This window comes from Aquarana catesbeiana, linkage group LG02, assembly GCF_042186555.1.
Source record: "Aquarana catesbeiana isolate 2022-GZ linkage group LG02, ASM4218655v1, whole genome shotgun sequence".
In the NCBI taxonomy this organism is placed as follows: domain Eukaryota; kingdom Metazoa; phylum Chordata; class Amphibia; order Anura; family Ranidae; genus Aquarana; species Aquarana catesbeiana.
In genome coordinates this window covers 774,643,241-774,659,638 of record NC_133325.1, presented here as the reverse complement: position 1 = coordinate 774,659,638, position 16,398 = coordinate 774,643,241, and the positions used below count along the sequence as shown (strand labels likewise).

At 44.9% G+C, this 16,398-nt stretch overlaps 1 protein-coding gene across 1 annotated transcript in view; it reads right to left on the bottom strand.

Moving 5' to 3' along the window:
• Positions 1 to 16,398, bottom strand: part of CD247 (CD247 molecule) — a 176,312-nt gene that overhangs the window by 43,148 nt on the left and 116,766 nt on the right. Inside the window, exons 2-5 of the mRNA XM_073617354.1 lie at positions 14,411 to 14,514; positions 11,451 to 11,495; positions 9,767 to 9,835; positions 170 to 202 (exon numbers count right to left, since the gene is read on the bottom strand). Of these exons, the coding sequence (XP_073473455.1) occupies positions 170 to 202; positions 9,767 to 9,835; positions 11,451 to 11,495; positions 14,411 to 14,514 (251 nt within the window). The remainder of the gene's footprint in view (positions 1 to 169; positions 203 to 9,766; positions 9,836 to 11,450; positions 11,496 to 14,410; positions 14,515 to 16,398) is intronic.

Genomic DNA, 16,398 nt, shown 5'->3' with positions numbered 1-16,398 from the left:
TTCACTGTTTCAATTAACTAGCAGTGACTTCAGTATCGCATGAGGGATTTCCTCCAACAATTATTATACAGAGCAGCTACTGTATGTAACCGAGCTATACAAAGATGGCTTCCTGCCAAACCATGACTGTCACTGGACCTGCACCATGGTCTGTGAAGACAACACTTACCTGGTAGAGAGAATTATCCGGAGACCTGTGCTTCTGTGGAAGATAAGAGAGATAGTTACACACAAATGTAGCATGTTACCCTAAATGTTTGCAAAATATTCAAATCTTACTCTGAACTACATGCCTATACAGTAGTCAAAGCCAGTCACATAAGCAAATGCCTATGCAGCTGGTCATGTGACCTCTGCTGAACATGAGAATAAGACAAACTGATCTCTGAACCTCCCTTTCGACAGGGATCTTGTGTTCCAACACCCAGAGAGCTTGTTGGCAAATTGCAAAGCTATGGTTTCTACATCAAAGCTTGACATTTTATGGCTTATATTATTATTTTTATACAGGATTTATATAGCGCCAACAGTTTACGCAGCACTTTACAATATAGAAAGGAGACAGTACAGTTATAATACAATAAAATACAAGAGGATTAAGAGGGCCCTGCTCAGAAGAGCTTACAATCTAATAGGGTGGGGCAGGTGGTACAAAAGGTTGTAATGGGGCGTACACACGGTCGGACTTTTCGTCTACAAAAGTCCGACAGCCTGTCCGACAGACTTCCGGCGGACTTTTGGCGGACTTGCAGCAGACTTTCTAACGAACTGACTTGCCTACACACGACCACACAAAAGTCCGACGGATTCGTACGTGATGACGTACACCGGACTAAAATAAGGAAGTTCATAGCCAGTAGCCAATAGCTGCCCTAGCGTGGGTTTTTGTCCGTCGGACTAGCACACAGACGAGCGGATTTCGGGGTCCGTCGTAGTTACGACGTAAAGATTTGAAGCATGTTTCAAATCTAAAGTCCGTCGGATTTGAGGCTGAAAAAGTCTGCTGAAAGTCCGGAGAAGCCCACACACGATCGGATTACCAGCCAGCTTTAGTCCGTCGGCGTCCGTTGGACTTTTGTAGACGAAAAGTCCGACCGTGTGTACGCCCCATTACTGTGGGGATTGAGCTGATGGAAGTGGTAAAAAGATTAGTTGGAGACGTGATAGGCTTCCCTGAAGAGATGAGTTTTTCAGGGATCGCCTGAAGGTAGCAAGAATAGGGGATAGCCGGACAGGTTGAGGTAGCGAGTTCCAGAGGATTGGAGAGGCTCTGGAGAAATCCTGGAGACGAGCATGGGAGGAGGAGACGAGAGAGCTTGAGAGTAGGAGGTCTTGAGAAGAGCGGAGAGGACAGTTTGGGTGATATTTGGAGACACGATTGGTGATGTAGCTCGGGGCAGAGTTGTGAATGGCTTTGTATGTTGTGGCTTTGTATTTTGAATTTAATTCTCTGGGTGATTGGGAGCCAGTGTAGGGATTGGAGGAGAGGGTTGGCAGACACTGAGTGGTTGGTAAGGTGGATAAGTCTGGCAGCAGCATTCATGATAGACTGAAGAGGGGAGGAGCCTATGGAGAGGCAGGACAATGAGAAGGGAGTTGAAATAGTCAAGGCGAGAGATAACCAGGGAGTGAATGAGGAGCTTGGTGGTTTCATTTGTTAAAAAGGGGCAAATTTTAGAGATGTTATGGAGGTGAATTCTACAAACTTTTGACAACGATTAGACTTGAGTCTTTAATTACACCTAGTACCCTGGCATGAGGGGAGGGACTGATGGTTGCATTGTTGATTTTGATAGAAAAGTCATGGAGGGGGGCACGGGCGGGGGGGGGAATATTAATAGCTCAGTTTTAGAGAGATTTAGTTTAAGGAAGTGGTACGACATCCATGCTGATATGTCAGTTAGTAAGTTAGTAATGCGAGAGGAGACTGAAGGAATGAGGTGAGGAGTAGACAGATAGATTTGGGTGTCATCGGCATATAAGTGGTATTGGAAGCCGTGGGCGGATATCAAGTGACAAGGGAGGAGGTGTAGATAGAGAAGAGAAGGGGTCCAAGAACAGAGCCTTGGGGGACCCCCACAGAAAGGGGCAATGGAGAGGAGGAGACAGAGTTGTAGGTGACACTGAAGGAGCGCTGTGATAGACAGGGAGAGAACCAGGATAGAGCAGAATCTCTGAGGCCAAGGGAATATAGTTTGAGAAGGAGCGGGTGGTCAACAGTATCAAAGGCCACAGAGAGGTCAAGTAGTAGGAGTATGGAATATGGAGTATGGAGTATTAGGAGGTAGAAGCTAAGACAGTTGTAGACTAATGCCGCGTACACACGGTCGGACTTTTCGTCTACAAAAGTCCGACAGCCTGTCCGACAGACTTTCGACAGACTTTTGGTGGACTTTTGGCGGACTTGCGGCAGACTTTCTAACGAACGGACTTGCCTACATATGATCACACAAAAGTCCGACGGATTTATACGTGATGACGTACACCGGACTAAAATAAGAAAGTTGATAGCCAGTAGCCAATAGCTGCCCCAGCGTGGGTTTTTGTCCGTCGGACTAGCATACAGACGAGCGGATTTCTGGGTCGGGCGGAGTTACGACGTAAAGATTTGAAGCATGTTTCAAATCTAAAGTCCGTCAGATTTGCGGCTGTAAAAGTCCGCTGAAAGTCCGGGGAAGCCCACACACTATCGGATTGTCAGCCGTATTTTGTCCGTCGGCGTCCGTCGGACTTTTGTAGACGAAAAGTCCGACCGTGTGTACGCGGCATTAGCGTTCTAGAATTTTAGAGGTGAATGGGAGCAATGAGATGGGTCTTAAGTTTTTCAGGCTGATGGGCTCCATTGAGGGCTTTTTAAGTATGGGGGTGATCTGCGCATGTTTTAGAGGGGAGGGGAAGATGCCACTAGAAGGGAAGAGATTGAAGATGTGAGTGAGGGAGCATAGGATAGAAGAAGAGGTTGACCGTAGTAGTTGTGAGGGAATAGGATCCAGGGGACAATTGGTTAGGTGGGCATCTGAGAAAAGTTTTGTAACCTCTTCAGTAGTAGCCAATTCAAAAGAGGAGAGTGTTGAATGTGCTGTTAGGCAAGGTATGTTGGGTGGGGAAGACTTACGCACAGTGGAGGTGTCCTCACGAATTGCATTGATCTTGTCTTTGAAGTGATTGGCAATCTCCTGGGCAGTGAGTGAGTTAGTGGGTAGAGGGGGTGGGGGACGAAGCAGAGAGTTAAAGGTTGAGAAGAGCCGACGGGGACTGGATGACAAGGTATTAATAAGAGAGACAAAGTAGGCTTGTTTGGCAGCATGGAGGCATGAATTGTATTTTAGAAGGGCAGATTTATATAGGGTGAAATCTTGCAGGCATTTGGTTTTACGCCACAGTCGTTCAAGAGCACGACAATGTCTCTTGAGATTTCTAGTGTGGTCAGTTTGCCAGGGTTGTAACGGTTGGGGCCTAATTCTGCGTGTGGTTAGAGGAGCAAGTGCATCTAGTGATGATGAGAGTGAACTGTTGTAGACAGAGGTGGCCAGGTCAGGACAGGACAGGGGAGAGATTATGTCATATAGGTGGTCAGTAGCAGAATAGAGAAGAGAAGGGTTAAAGTGGAAAAGGTTCCTACAGCTTGTTCAATTAAGCTTTGACAAAAAGTTCTGGAAGCTACCATGCACCAGATTTTGCACTCTCCAGTTTTAGTAAACCTCCCACTATGTGTTTTGTAAAATCATCTTATCCCCAGTAAGCCCATGTCCTGAGCACACCTTAACATGTGATTTGAGAATCTCAGGAATACCCAGCTCCCCCCCAGCAGATCCAAAACAGCAAACACCAGAAGCTTTATGTGTAGTTTTCTTAAAGAAAAAAGGTGCACATTTAGAGTGAACTGCAAAAGAGTGTAGTCAAACCAAGCGCCCATCTGAAAGTCCCCACTAAATCTGGCTGCAATGGATCATGGGAAACTCAAATCGAAACAGAACTAAGGCAATGTTGGGCACTGATAGGCTGCATCGAAGGGCACTGATGAGGCAGCATTGATGGCCACTGATGAGGCAGCACTGATGGCCATTGATAAGGAGGCACTGATGGGCACTGTTGGGGCTGCACTGATAATCAGGACATCTGATAATCTTGTCCCCTTTTACACTGGCCGGTTACCGGCTCTTCTCTCCTCATGCTGTGACAGTGTGAAGAGAGGAATGCCAATAACCGTTACGTGTGTTTACATTGTGACCAACTGTGATTGGCCATTTACCCCAATCTGTGATCAGCTGTGTCCGAAAGGAAACAGCAATCACAGAGCGAGCCGCATGTGCACCGCAGTGTGCGTGTGGTTTTAGGATGACAATAGATGCCCTCCCAGAACTGGGTGACCGCGCTGTAGCCGACATTTGGCTATAGCGTGGTCGGCAAGTGGTTAAGCTTTTGAAGAAAAAAAAAAAACGTGCTTTCTATGCAGAGCTGCACCAGATTTTGCATGCCCCAGTTTTAGTAAAGCAACCCCGTGTCTGTCACCTTGAATAAGGGTCCAGTGAGGTCTCGAGGTGGTTCCGGTTACCCTTTAAATGTATACACTTTCTAATAGAACCTTAAAAAATGTGGACTTGTGAGGTTCATCTCGGTGTGCTGGCTGTTTTTCTGAATGAAGAATAGGAACCTGACTGGTGATCTGACCCTTCTTTTACATCCAAAATCGAATAAAATCTTGACTTTAGATGGACTGGAAGTAAACTTGCTTTCTGATTTTTTTTTTTTTGCTGCTTCTAGCTGATCTGTAAACAGCATCAGAAGAAGGTATAAAATTCTCCGCCGGCATATTTGTATTTCGGACCTGTCGCAGGTCCCCCCGGCTGCCGGGAATAATGTGCGGAATAGCTGCCAATTCGCGGCGCATTTTCTGCAAAACACAAAGAGGTGCCTAGTTGCTCTTCAAAGCGCTCAGAAGCTTTTTTTGTTGTTTGTTTTCCCTCTGTGGCTGCGGCCGTGTGATGTCTCCGTAGCCTGAACGCCGGGCTGTACCTTCGGCTCCCGTAGGCAGAGGTGGGAGCGACAGACATCACAAGAGCGGAGCTGGTGCATGGTGGAAGCTGATAGCAATCTCCCCTGGGGGTTCCCGCCGCTCCCTCGCTGTCCTACTGACTATCTTTTCATCTGGATGCAGCAAATGCTGGCCAATTAAACTCATCTCTCCGGTCGTAGGTACAAGCTCTGCACAATAGCACAATTTCCGGCTGCTTTTGACCGCTGCTGACCTGCCTTGGCTTGCCATTCTGATGTGTCTAGGATTTGTCACCGTGCCAAATAAATAGAGCGCGTCGGTGCTTTTTGGTGCTGAGATCTCGGAGCAAATAGTTCAAGTGTATGGGGAAAGAAACTCCTTTAAGAGATAAAGCGAATGCATGTTTTCCCTCAATATTTTCTTTATTTACATATTATGTTCGAGGGTAGTTTTTTTTTTTTTTGTTTTGTTTTTTATTGTTGTGCTTATTTTCAGTCCTCTAAATATGAGATATTGCACATAACAATTTAATTTTTTATCACTTTTTGATAGCAGACTTCGAGTGCAAAGCTGGCCAAATATACGTAGGCAATCTCCTACTGTATTAGGGTTGTCACCTGTCCAGGGTTCACCCGGACAGTTCGGGTTTGGAATCATGTGTCCGGGTTTCAGACTGTCTGGGACCTGGACACATTATTCAACCTGGACTATGGCTTCCCAGCAGGTTTGCTGGCTGCAGTTGGCTAAGCTGAGAGTGTCTGCTATGCCGCGTACACACGGGCGGACTTTTCGACGACGGACTTTTAACGGACTTTTGAACGAACGGACTTGCCTACACACGATCACACCAAAGTCTGACGGATTCGTACGTGATGACGCACGACCGGACTAAAATAAGGAAGTTGATAGCCAGTAGCCAATAACTGCCCTAGCGTGGGTTTTCGTCCGTCGGACTAGCATACAGACAAGCCGATTTTTGGACCGGACTCGAGTCCGTCGGACAAATTTGCAACATGTTCCAAAGCTAAAGTCCGTGGAGCCCACACACGGTCGGATTGTCCGCCGCATTCAGTCCGTCGGACCGGTCCGGTCGAAAAGTCCGCCCGTGTGTACACGGCATTACACTGTCTTTCACACTGCCCAAAGCCAGCAATAACAATCCCCCTCCCCCGCCCCCCCCACACTAACAGGAGAGGAGAGAGGGCTCGTTCTGCACCTCTTTGTCCCACCCCTCTGTGTCTACAATCCAATCGCATAGATTGGAACGGGTGCCATTGAAATCAATGGGCTGTGACTTGTCATGCGACTGTCTAAAGTCGCATGACAAGTCGCACTAGTGTAAACGGAGCCTAAATGGGACAAATAGAGAGGGCGAATCTCGCTAACAGGGATACAGATAACAATAAAAACCTGACAGGGGTTCTAATTCCTCTTCGCTCTATCCAAAACTAAACAGAAAAAGTTTAGCCTTTAGTTACACTTTAAGGGTTTAATTTTTAGTTCTAGATTTCCTCTTAGATGTAGAGTTAAATATCAGGGTTTAGATGTTACGGTTAGGTTTTAGGGGCTCATTTTAAGTTAAACCTTTCCTTGGGGCTGTCATTGTCAACCTCCTCCTGAAAATGCCTATTGCCTGGCTATCATGCTTATCTACTAGCTCCAGTGCCTTATTGACACATGTTATTTATGCAGCTCAAAAAAGTAAAAAAAAAAAAGTTATAGATCCTTCTTTGTATACACAGTAATGGAATTAGAAAGCCATGACAACTAGACAGTATTTTCAGAAGGAAAGGTTAGCAGTGGTAGTATCCATGTTTCTCTTGTAGGCAGGTGCAGTCTACGTTCTTCACTGCAGGTGGCGCAGTGCAGGAGAGAGAAAGTCAGGAGAAAATTGAACCCTCTATGGTTTCCTGGGTTCACTAAGGAAGCTATCTGGTTGCATGCGGCAACCCAATGTGACTCTAGTGGCCATCTTGGGTCAGGTAGAGCCTAATAAAGGCTCGGAGCACATTTTGTGAGTGGACAGGTTAGGGACAGATTTGTCCCGCATTTGTCAGGGAAAGTATTAGCGGTAGGGAGAGGTTCCTGATAAGTAGGGACAGGTTAGGGCTAAGCCTTCCTTCTGAAAGCCTCCTGATTGGTCAAAGACAGGTTGGGTCGCGTTCCACCCTCTGGGACAGACGCTGTTGGGACGCTGAAGTATCGCTCTATCCTCTTTGGCCAGACATACTCTGAGTGCCCCCGTTGGGTTCTTCCCAATCCTCTTTAATACAAGTTCTGTTATTTGCAACCGGGCTCTGTGTCTTCACCCCAAGCGCATCATGCTGCACCCACCCACACTCTTATGAGGTTCATTTTAATGGTTAGATTAAGTGTTAAGATTCAAGTGATGGCTCGGGTTCAGTGTTAGGGTCCAGTTAAGGATGCAGGTAAGGTTAAATGTCAGTGATTTTGTTCGGTATTTTGATTTTTGCTTGCATTCCATGCGAAGTGCTCCTTGCTGAAAATAGTCGATGTTTGTAAAAGACCCCGGTCATTTCACGGCGGTGAAAGAACACCACGCTCTGTGATAATACACAACCCCTATGTTCTTGATTTGGCGAGCAGTATACACTTTTCACAGTAAGCACGCTGTACACTTCTAAATTTGACACGGTCAGCAGATCCCATTCCCATGGACAGTTCAGGTCAGCACAGTCAGGAGGAATAGTGCTTAGCGATTTCTGAGATATTACACTGTTCTTATTGTAAGCATGCCTGGGAAGATCTTCAGAAAGATGCTTCAGAAAGCAGTCTATTATTGTCCATTTTTATAACATTTTGGGTGGCATGCCTAATGCTTCTGTGAATGTGTGCCCTTTAGTTATGGGTAACATGCTGGCCCAGTAGTTATCATTTCATTGGGACTTTTAGCACTGTGGTATTTATTTGGTGGACATTCTGTGTGGCACTGCCCCCTGTTCTACTGATGAATGTTCAGTATGGTGTCATCTCTTGTACTAGTAATAGACATTCTGTTGGGCACTGTCTCTTGAAATAGTCATGGAAATTATGTGTGGCACTGCTTCCTGTGTTACTGGTGGAAATTTTGTGTGGCAATATCTCCTGTACTAGTGATGGGCGTTCTGTATTGCACCGTCCTCTGTATTCGGAATGGACATTTTGTCAGACACTGTACTAGCATGGACATTCGGTGTGGCCGTACCTCCTCTACAGATAATGAACATTCTATGTTACAATGTTCCTTGTACTGGTGATAGACATTCTGTGAGGCATGGTCTCCCGTAATGCCCCGTACACACGATCGGATTTTGCGACAACAAATGTTGGATGTGAGCTTGTTGGTGGAAAGTCCGACTGTGTGTATGCTCCATCAAACATTTGTTGTCAGACTTTCCGCCAACAAATGTTGGCTAGCAGGTTCTTAAATTTTACGCCAACAAAACTTCGTTGTGGGAATTTCCGATCGTGTGTACACAAGTCCGTCGCACAAAAGTCCACGCATGCTCGGAATCAAGCAGAAGGAGCCGCACTGGCTATTGAACTTCCTTTTTCTGGGCTTGTTGTACGTCTTGTACGTCACTGCGTTCCCACATTCGTAATTGTTGGCCAACATTTGTGTGACGGTGCGTATGCAAGACAAGTTTGAGCCAACAACCTTCGAACAAAAATCCACGGTTTTGTTGGCGGAAAGTCCGATCGTGTGTACGACTCATAAAAGTGATGGACATTCTGCGAGTTATAGTCTCCTATACAGGTGATGGGCATTCTGTATGGAAAAACTCCTGGACAGTTGATGGACATTCTATGTGGCATTGTTGAATAAACTGGTGGTGGACATTCTGCAAAGTATAATCTCCTGCACCGGTGATGGACATTCTATGTGGCAATATCTCCTGTACAGTTGATGGACATTCTATGTGGCATTGTCTATTAAACTGGTGGTGGACATTCTGCGAAGTATAATCTCCTGCACAGGTGATGGACATTCTATGTGGCAATATCTCCTGTACAGTTGATGGACATTGCATGTGGCATTATCTATTTGTACTGGCGATGGACATTTTGAGAGGTATAGTCTCCTGTACAGATGATGGACATTCTGTGAGTCATTGTCTCTTTTACAGGTGATAGACTATCTCTGTGGTAATATCTACTGTAATTATGATGGACATTCGGTGTGGTATTGTCCCTTGTACTGGTTATGGACAGTCCATGGGGCATAGTCTCCTGTGCAAGTGATGGACATTCTGTGTGGCAACATCTCCTCTACAGTTGATGGACTTTCTGTAAGGCATAGATTCCTGTATAAATGATGGACATGCTGTGTGGCATTATTTTTTGTACTAGTGATGGACATTCTGTGAGATATAGTGTCCTATACAGGTGATGGGCATTCTGCGTGGCAATAACTCCTCTACAGTTGATGAACATTCTATGTGGCATTGTCTATTGCACTAGTGATGGACATTCTGTAAGGTATAGTCTCCTGTACAGGTTTTGGATATTCTGTGTGGCAATATCTCTTGTACAAGCGATGGACATTCTGTAAGTCACTGTCTCTTGTACAGGTGATAGACTATCTCTGGGGCAATTTCTTCTATACTGATGATGGACATTCTGTGTGGCATTGTCTTCTGTATTAGTTTCAAATGTTTTGCGTGACATTATCTTCTGTGCAAGTGATAGACATTCTGTGTGTCATTTTCCTTATGTTGTATTAACATTATGCAAAATATGAATGAAATGACTAAACATGACAATACATACCCCTCTCCTTCCTCCTACTTCTGCATCTGCTCTGTTGCCGAAATGATCTCGTGTGTTTTGGTTGGGTTTCTGAAAACAGTAATACAAAATTATGTAAAGTTTTTGTAATATCAGCTTCTACTATATTTGGGAACTCAAGTGACACCACCCAATTTCCAAGCTCTGTCCAAACCTGGTGCTCAAATGATGAAGCTCATCTCTGACGAATTCCCCATATTGCAAAATAATTAATTGGGGAGTTCAGCTCTGCTTCCTTCCCTAAGCATGCTCATTCTCTTCCACTCTTGCAGAATGCGGAGCTGCGAGAGAGAGTGGACTGTGCATGCATGGGAAGGGAAAAAAGTGTTTGTGATTTTTCAGGATTGAACATCAAACACGTGGTATGTCCTACCATCTGCAGCATGGAGTTGGAAGGACAATGTAGTGGGCATCCGAAAAAGTATGCATTCAACAGAGCACAGCTTGCTAATGTATTGAGGACACTTTAATTCATAGAAAGGCTTTGGTAAAAGTAAGGAAAGGTGAACTTTCCCTTTAAGAGCAGGACCCACGTACAGAGACATGTGGACCTGCTGCTTCCACTTTTGGACCTGAGATTTCAGTATCTAGCAGAGGGAAGTCTTCCAGCACTACCTTCCTTTGCAGCTCTGAAATGTCATGTGAGCGAATGCTGAGATCTGCAAAGGAAGCCGATGCTGAAAGAAGTGAAAAAGGTGAGTCACATTAAACCATGTCCAGGAACACCACCTTTCCCAATGCCCGCCAATCACTGAGGCACCATGGTACACTTTGCTCAACAGACATTCTTAAGCTCATAAAAATCTGTCCTTACCATGGAATGAGCCTTGGTCGTGTCCCCTTCATCCCCCTTCACCTTCCCCAGTCTTCTGTTGGCTATAATTGTGGGTGAGTATCGTGCCTGGTACTCAGGCAACCTTTTTAAAGACCATGGCCTTCCAAACTCAGGCTAAATCAAATTTCCAGCAAAATTGTAAATAAATAAAAAAATGTAATTTCTGCATTTTCCCCACTTATAGCTATTGGTCCCGTTGCACTGGAGATGTCTGCATAAGAGCACATACATTGACGTTTGGCTAAAATTAATTTTAATGTCAGTGCATTATTTGGAACAAAATTTGGATGTCACGCTTACCCCTAACGCAAATGGTGAGGCACTATAGCTAGCTTCTGTGTTCTTCACCTATAGCAGCCCCCTTTCCCATAATGCAAGCAGGTCTACCGGAACTCTGTTACACCAAGCTCTTATACACAATACTATAGTGCCTGGCCACCACGCTGGGGCAAGCACGAACTGAGCAAAGCAAACAGGTACTTGCGGTTGGGAGACAGGCAGAGAGGTTCAATGACAGTCCAGTTGTAAGGCAGGCAGAGTTTAAAGAATAGTTGATTTCCGATCCGAGGTCATAAACAGGAATCTAAAGAGCAGAGCAGGGCAGACAAACCGAGAGCTTGAACATGTATACACACGCTATCGCAAGCATGAGACTGCAAGCTTGGTTGGCTTAAATCGGGTTTAGTCTCCACCCAGAGACTAGCCACATTAATCACCTTGCAGTTGGACAGACAGACAAGGAGAATGCCACAGCCAAAAACAGGATGCTGTAATGAAGAGCAGGAGCGCTAGACAGTGGAAATTGCATTCACAGTCTTCTTCTGTACTTACACTGAATGTATCGTCCTCGGTGTCTCCAGGTGGTCTCTTAGACAGCTGCAAAAGATGTAATACTTGAATAAGATTTTTTATAAAGGAAACATACTATATATTCTGTGCTAGAGGATTATATAGTTTATAAACAACAGAAATTTCACAAAATACAGTATGTCTGATTGGAGTTCACTAATTATGTTAAGGGTAGGTGTAACTTTGTGCAGCTCATGGTATTGCACAGGCATCACACATATGGGGACATCAGCAAAGGGCAATGACAAAACATCAAACTTGCCCTCCTGAAGACTTCTTTTTCCACTTCAGCTACTCCTCTTTTAGGTCTATAGACCTCTTAATGTTCATCTTCAACCAAAACCTTTGATTTTAGTCTTAAATTGAGTGGTGAAGTGTTAAGACATCAGTTCTATGTCCCCTTGGGAAGATTTCCCCTCACTCCCTGTCCCAGGGACATCCTGTGGTGTAGGATAGAAAATAAGGGTAAATCTCTGCAAATTATTAGTAAAAAGGCAGGTGCAGTCTAATTTCTCCACTGCAGGTGGCGATCATCTGCAGCGGTAGTGCGGGGAGAGGAAGTCAGGAGGAACTTGGTTCCACTATGGTTTCCTGGGTTCACTGGGGAAGTTATCCGGTTGGATGTGGCAGGCACTGGTGTCCCCTTTAACAGACCCACAGCTGATTATTACTAGACACAGGAGGGGTAGCTAAAGCACAAGGTCCCCAAAAGCTTACAATGTGTGTACTTCCAAGGCCCAAGGACAGATGGAGCCCCCTTCCAATCCTTCAAGCGATGTCCTCCAGTGGTACCAAACCGATCTGTGGCAAACCGCTCCCCTCAGCTTCTTCCAAGCACCTGGTTCTCAGTATTCCTCCCTCAGGTTGCCCACCTGAGGCCTCCTCATGGCAGCTTGTGCCTGAGAGGGCAGAGTGCCCCCCTCAAGCTAGACTCGACCCAGAGCTCTGCGTGCTCCCAGAATAAATACAGTCTCCCAACATGCCTTCAGAGCCTACCATCTGCATATCTCCACACCTATCATCCAGAAACTTCTCAAGTTGCCTGGATACAGAGGGAGCTATCCAGCAGACTTGCAGCAGCAAAGCACACAGATCAGACCTGACTAAACAATTACAGCTCACTAAGTACAGTGAGCCAAACTATGCTTTCAACTACACAAAATTATGGCAACATTACCTACAAGGTGGCAACGATATTTACCTATCAAAAACAAACTCTAACACTTATCTAACTATCATAGCACCTACCTAGGAGGGTTCTAGCTCGTTCAAGTGTTGGGTGGGGTGCTGCAGTACTCTCTCCATACCCTAGATCCTGTCCTTGTGGCATTTAGCTTTCCCTCATTTTTTTAAATGCTCCTCCCTTAAATACTGGCTGGCTAAAACACTTGAGTGACATGGACCATCCTTCTAAGGGTGGGAAAATCCCAGCTAACAGGGGACTCCACCCTGCTACACTTTGCTTCTCTACAAACACTAGTAAAAAACAAGTAACAAAAAGGAAACATAGTCTATTGCAATTGGTTGTTTTCAGAAGGCTTGTGGAATTTGGTTGCAATAGACTGCAGTGTTTCCCAAGGCGTGGGCACGTTTTGCTCATGGGCTTCATCCATTGTCGCCAACCAGCTGCTTAAACAAAGCTAAAAATGGTTAAAAAACTTTACAGACACCAAACATTACTCAATTGGGTCAATTTATACATGTTTTCTCCTAATATTCACAGTTTTCATCCAAGATTAACACATTTTTCTCATTGGATTCCATTGAAAAAAATGTATGAATCATAGGTGAAAGTTGTGTGACTCTTGTGTAAAAACATTTATTAAGAGAAAGCTAAGTGTATTAGACTTCTCCTAAAGGGTCGGTTTGCCCAAATGTGATAATAAAGGGTTATACGTCTTGGATGCTTTTAAGACCTCATTTACACTGGTGGCAAATGACCACCCACCTAAAACCAACAATGACAGATGGGTTTGGACACATTCCACGACCTCAGCAAATTTAACTCAGCATGTTGAGTTTGAGAGCCAGCCCACCTGTCAAACTCGCCATTTGAAGTCAATGGGACTGTGCCACAACAGCGTGCCAAACGCTTGCCAAGCAGTTGCAGCACATCATTTGAATGCATTATACCCAGGAGGTGGCATTAGCTCCTGAATGCCCTGAAGCTAAAAGTGATCCACTAGGGATATTTTTTTCAGAGGAGCGGTAGACAATGCCACCCATGCAAATGAAGCCTAACAGCAAAATCTCTCAGATATAATTCCTGCTCTTGTCCACCTGGGAGTTTTGGGTGTTTCTGCCCACCTTTGTGTTTTCCCAGCTCCTCCTTTCATATTCTCTATTATGTAAAAAAAATAAAAACACAAGCAGAGATGGTGGAAGACGCTTATATTGGGCATACCAGGTGTGCAAACCAAGGAACTAAGTGCAGAGGGAGCACAGTAGAGGTGTACAGACCCAGGAACCTTGCACAGAGATGGTGAGAGACCCTCATAATGGGCACAGTAGATGTGTAGACTAAGGAACTCAGCACAGAGATGGTGGGAGCCCCTCATAATGGGCACAGTAGATGTGTAGATCCAGGAACTCAGCACAGAGATGGTGGGAGCCCCTCATAATGGGCACAGTAGGTGTACAGACCTGGGAACTCAGCACAGAGATGGTGGGAGCCCCTCATAATGGGCACAGTAGGTGTACAGACCCAGGAACCCAGAGCAGAGATCTCACCAATCAAGTCCCCAAGAAGCAATCAGGTGATTTAACTCTCCAGTACTCATCAAACACCGAATGATCCATTTTGGATGGGCTGATTTTTTATTGTTATTAAGAAAATACCTGTGATATGTTTTATCTGACAGACCTGTATGAACACCATTGCTTTCTAGCATGGACTACATAACGCAAAGTCAAAGAAAATGCAAATGAGTAGCATATCTCACCTTCTCTCTGAAAAGCAAGGCAGTGATAATTATGGCGTAGATGAGTAATAAACCATCCAGGAGGTAACAGAGTCTAGGATCCGTCAGACCAAACACCTGAGCATCTGTGGATACAATGAAAAAGCTTCATGTTACATTGACTCTAAATGCAATTTATTTTGTGAACATATTTAAACATGGCAACAGCAGAGCATTGTACCCGAGGCCAAATCATTTTGCATAGCCAACGCAGAAAGGGGTTTTGGTTGGCAGGACTGCTGGGGGTGACATCCACAGATCATGTCCCTGGCTGTCAGTAACAAGGTGTGTAATAAAAGGTTTCAGGCGAAGGTTGACAGCCATTTGGTTTTACCCAGGCAGTCTCGTTTTTAAAACATCTGTCCGGTTCTTAATCTGCTCACAATGATGGACACCTTGACCATCACACCTATATGAGCTTGTTGGACATCCCATTCCAAAACCATGGACGTTATCATGGAGTTGCCTCCTTGTTTTGAAGTTATAACAGCTATAGGAGCCTCTTTTGGCAAGGCTTTCTACAAGATTTTGAAGTGCGTCTGTGGGAATTTGTGCTCATTCAGCCAAAAGAACATTTGTAAGGTCAGCTACTGCTGTTGGATGAGAGGACCTGGCTCACAATAGTCATTCCAATGTTTCCCAAAGGTGGTCAGTAGAGTTAAGGTCAGCCACCTGTAGTCTGCAATGGAAGCCAAAACTCTCAGCAATAGGAGGGATAGGGAAGACTTTCTGTTCATTTAGGGCCCATGCACGCTCACATTTATACACAGATTCTGAATGGCACCCCAACGTACCTTACCAGCAGACGTGCATTTTATTGTGCTTCCAAAATGGTGCATGTACCATTTTTGTACCATTTTGGTGCATTGGGAAAAATGAATAGGCTAACTCAACCCAACACACAAGGTATATAAAGCAGGTCACCACACGTCTGCTAATGCACGACAGTGGTGCGAATGGGCCCCCGAAGCCCAACACCATGTTTTGCCCATCCCCTAATTCCTCCCTCCTCCATGATGCACCTTTTTTTTTTTAAGGTGCCATTATACATACCTTGAATCCTGACCAGTCCAGCGACTTCCTTTGTCTATGTGAATCCAAACTAGCGTGATGACATGCTCTCAAGGGGGTGACTTCATCATATCCTGGGCTTACAGGAAGTGCATTCGATGATGCTGGTCATTGTTTAACCTGGAAGTTAACCTGGTCCTTAAACTGCTGGTACAGCGCCAGAGTAAAAATTGATTTTGCAGCTAAAATGTTCTTTTTTTTTCACACATGCCTGGCAATAGTTTTAATTTTTTTTTTTTTTTTTAAAGTTGGAGCTGAGCTGTATTTCTACAGCTTTGACCAACCACTAAAATTACAGCTTTGGGCACTTTAAGCCTGAGCAATTCTCGGAAATATGCGAACAATCTAAAAAAAAAAAAAAAAAAACAGCCCTCCTCTAGCAGAGAATTGTTGCTGTGCGGCCCCTCGTACTGACCGCTATTGTGTGGTTTGTTGTACCGGTACTGCTTTCTCTGCTGTGAAGTGTGTGAAGTTTTGCTCTTGGCTTGACTTTTTTTTTTTGCTCTTTCCTCTTTCATAGTATTCTTCTCTCTTTATGTCTACACTGAGATACAGAACGACGAGTGAGCATCAACAATATCTGGAAACCGCAGAACTGGAATTCCTGACATGACACCTTGCTTTGCTACTCTACTGTAATTTTTTATTTGTTAAATTTTTTTTTTTTTTTTTTTTTTTACATTTTTAACAGCCTATTGGGGATCTTTGGAAATAGCAGGGCTAAACATATTTACTGGCCCCCTTACTCTCTATCCTGAACCCGATCCTCTCCTCCTGTGCCCTGCAGCCAGCAGGAGCGAGAGGAGGAGAGCCGGCGGTGCTTCAGGGGTACTCCGGGGGATTGGAGCAGCGGAGTAAAGGAACACTGGATGCAGAAAATGTGATTAGATTTTTCTGCA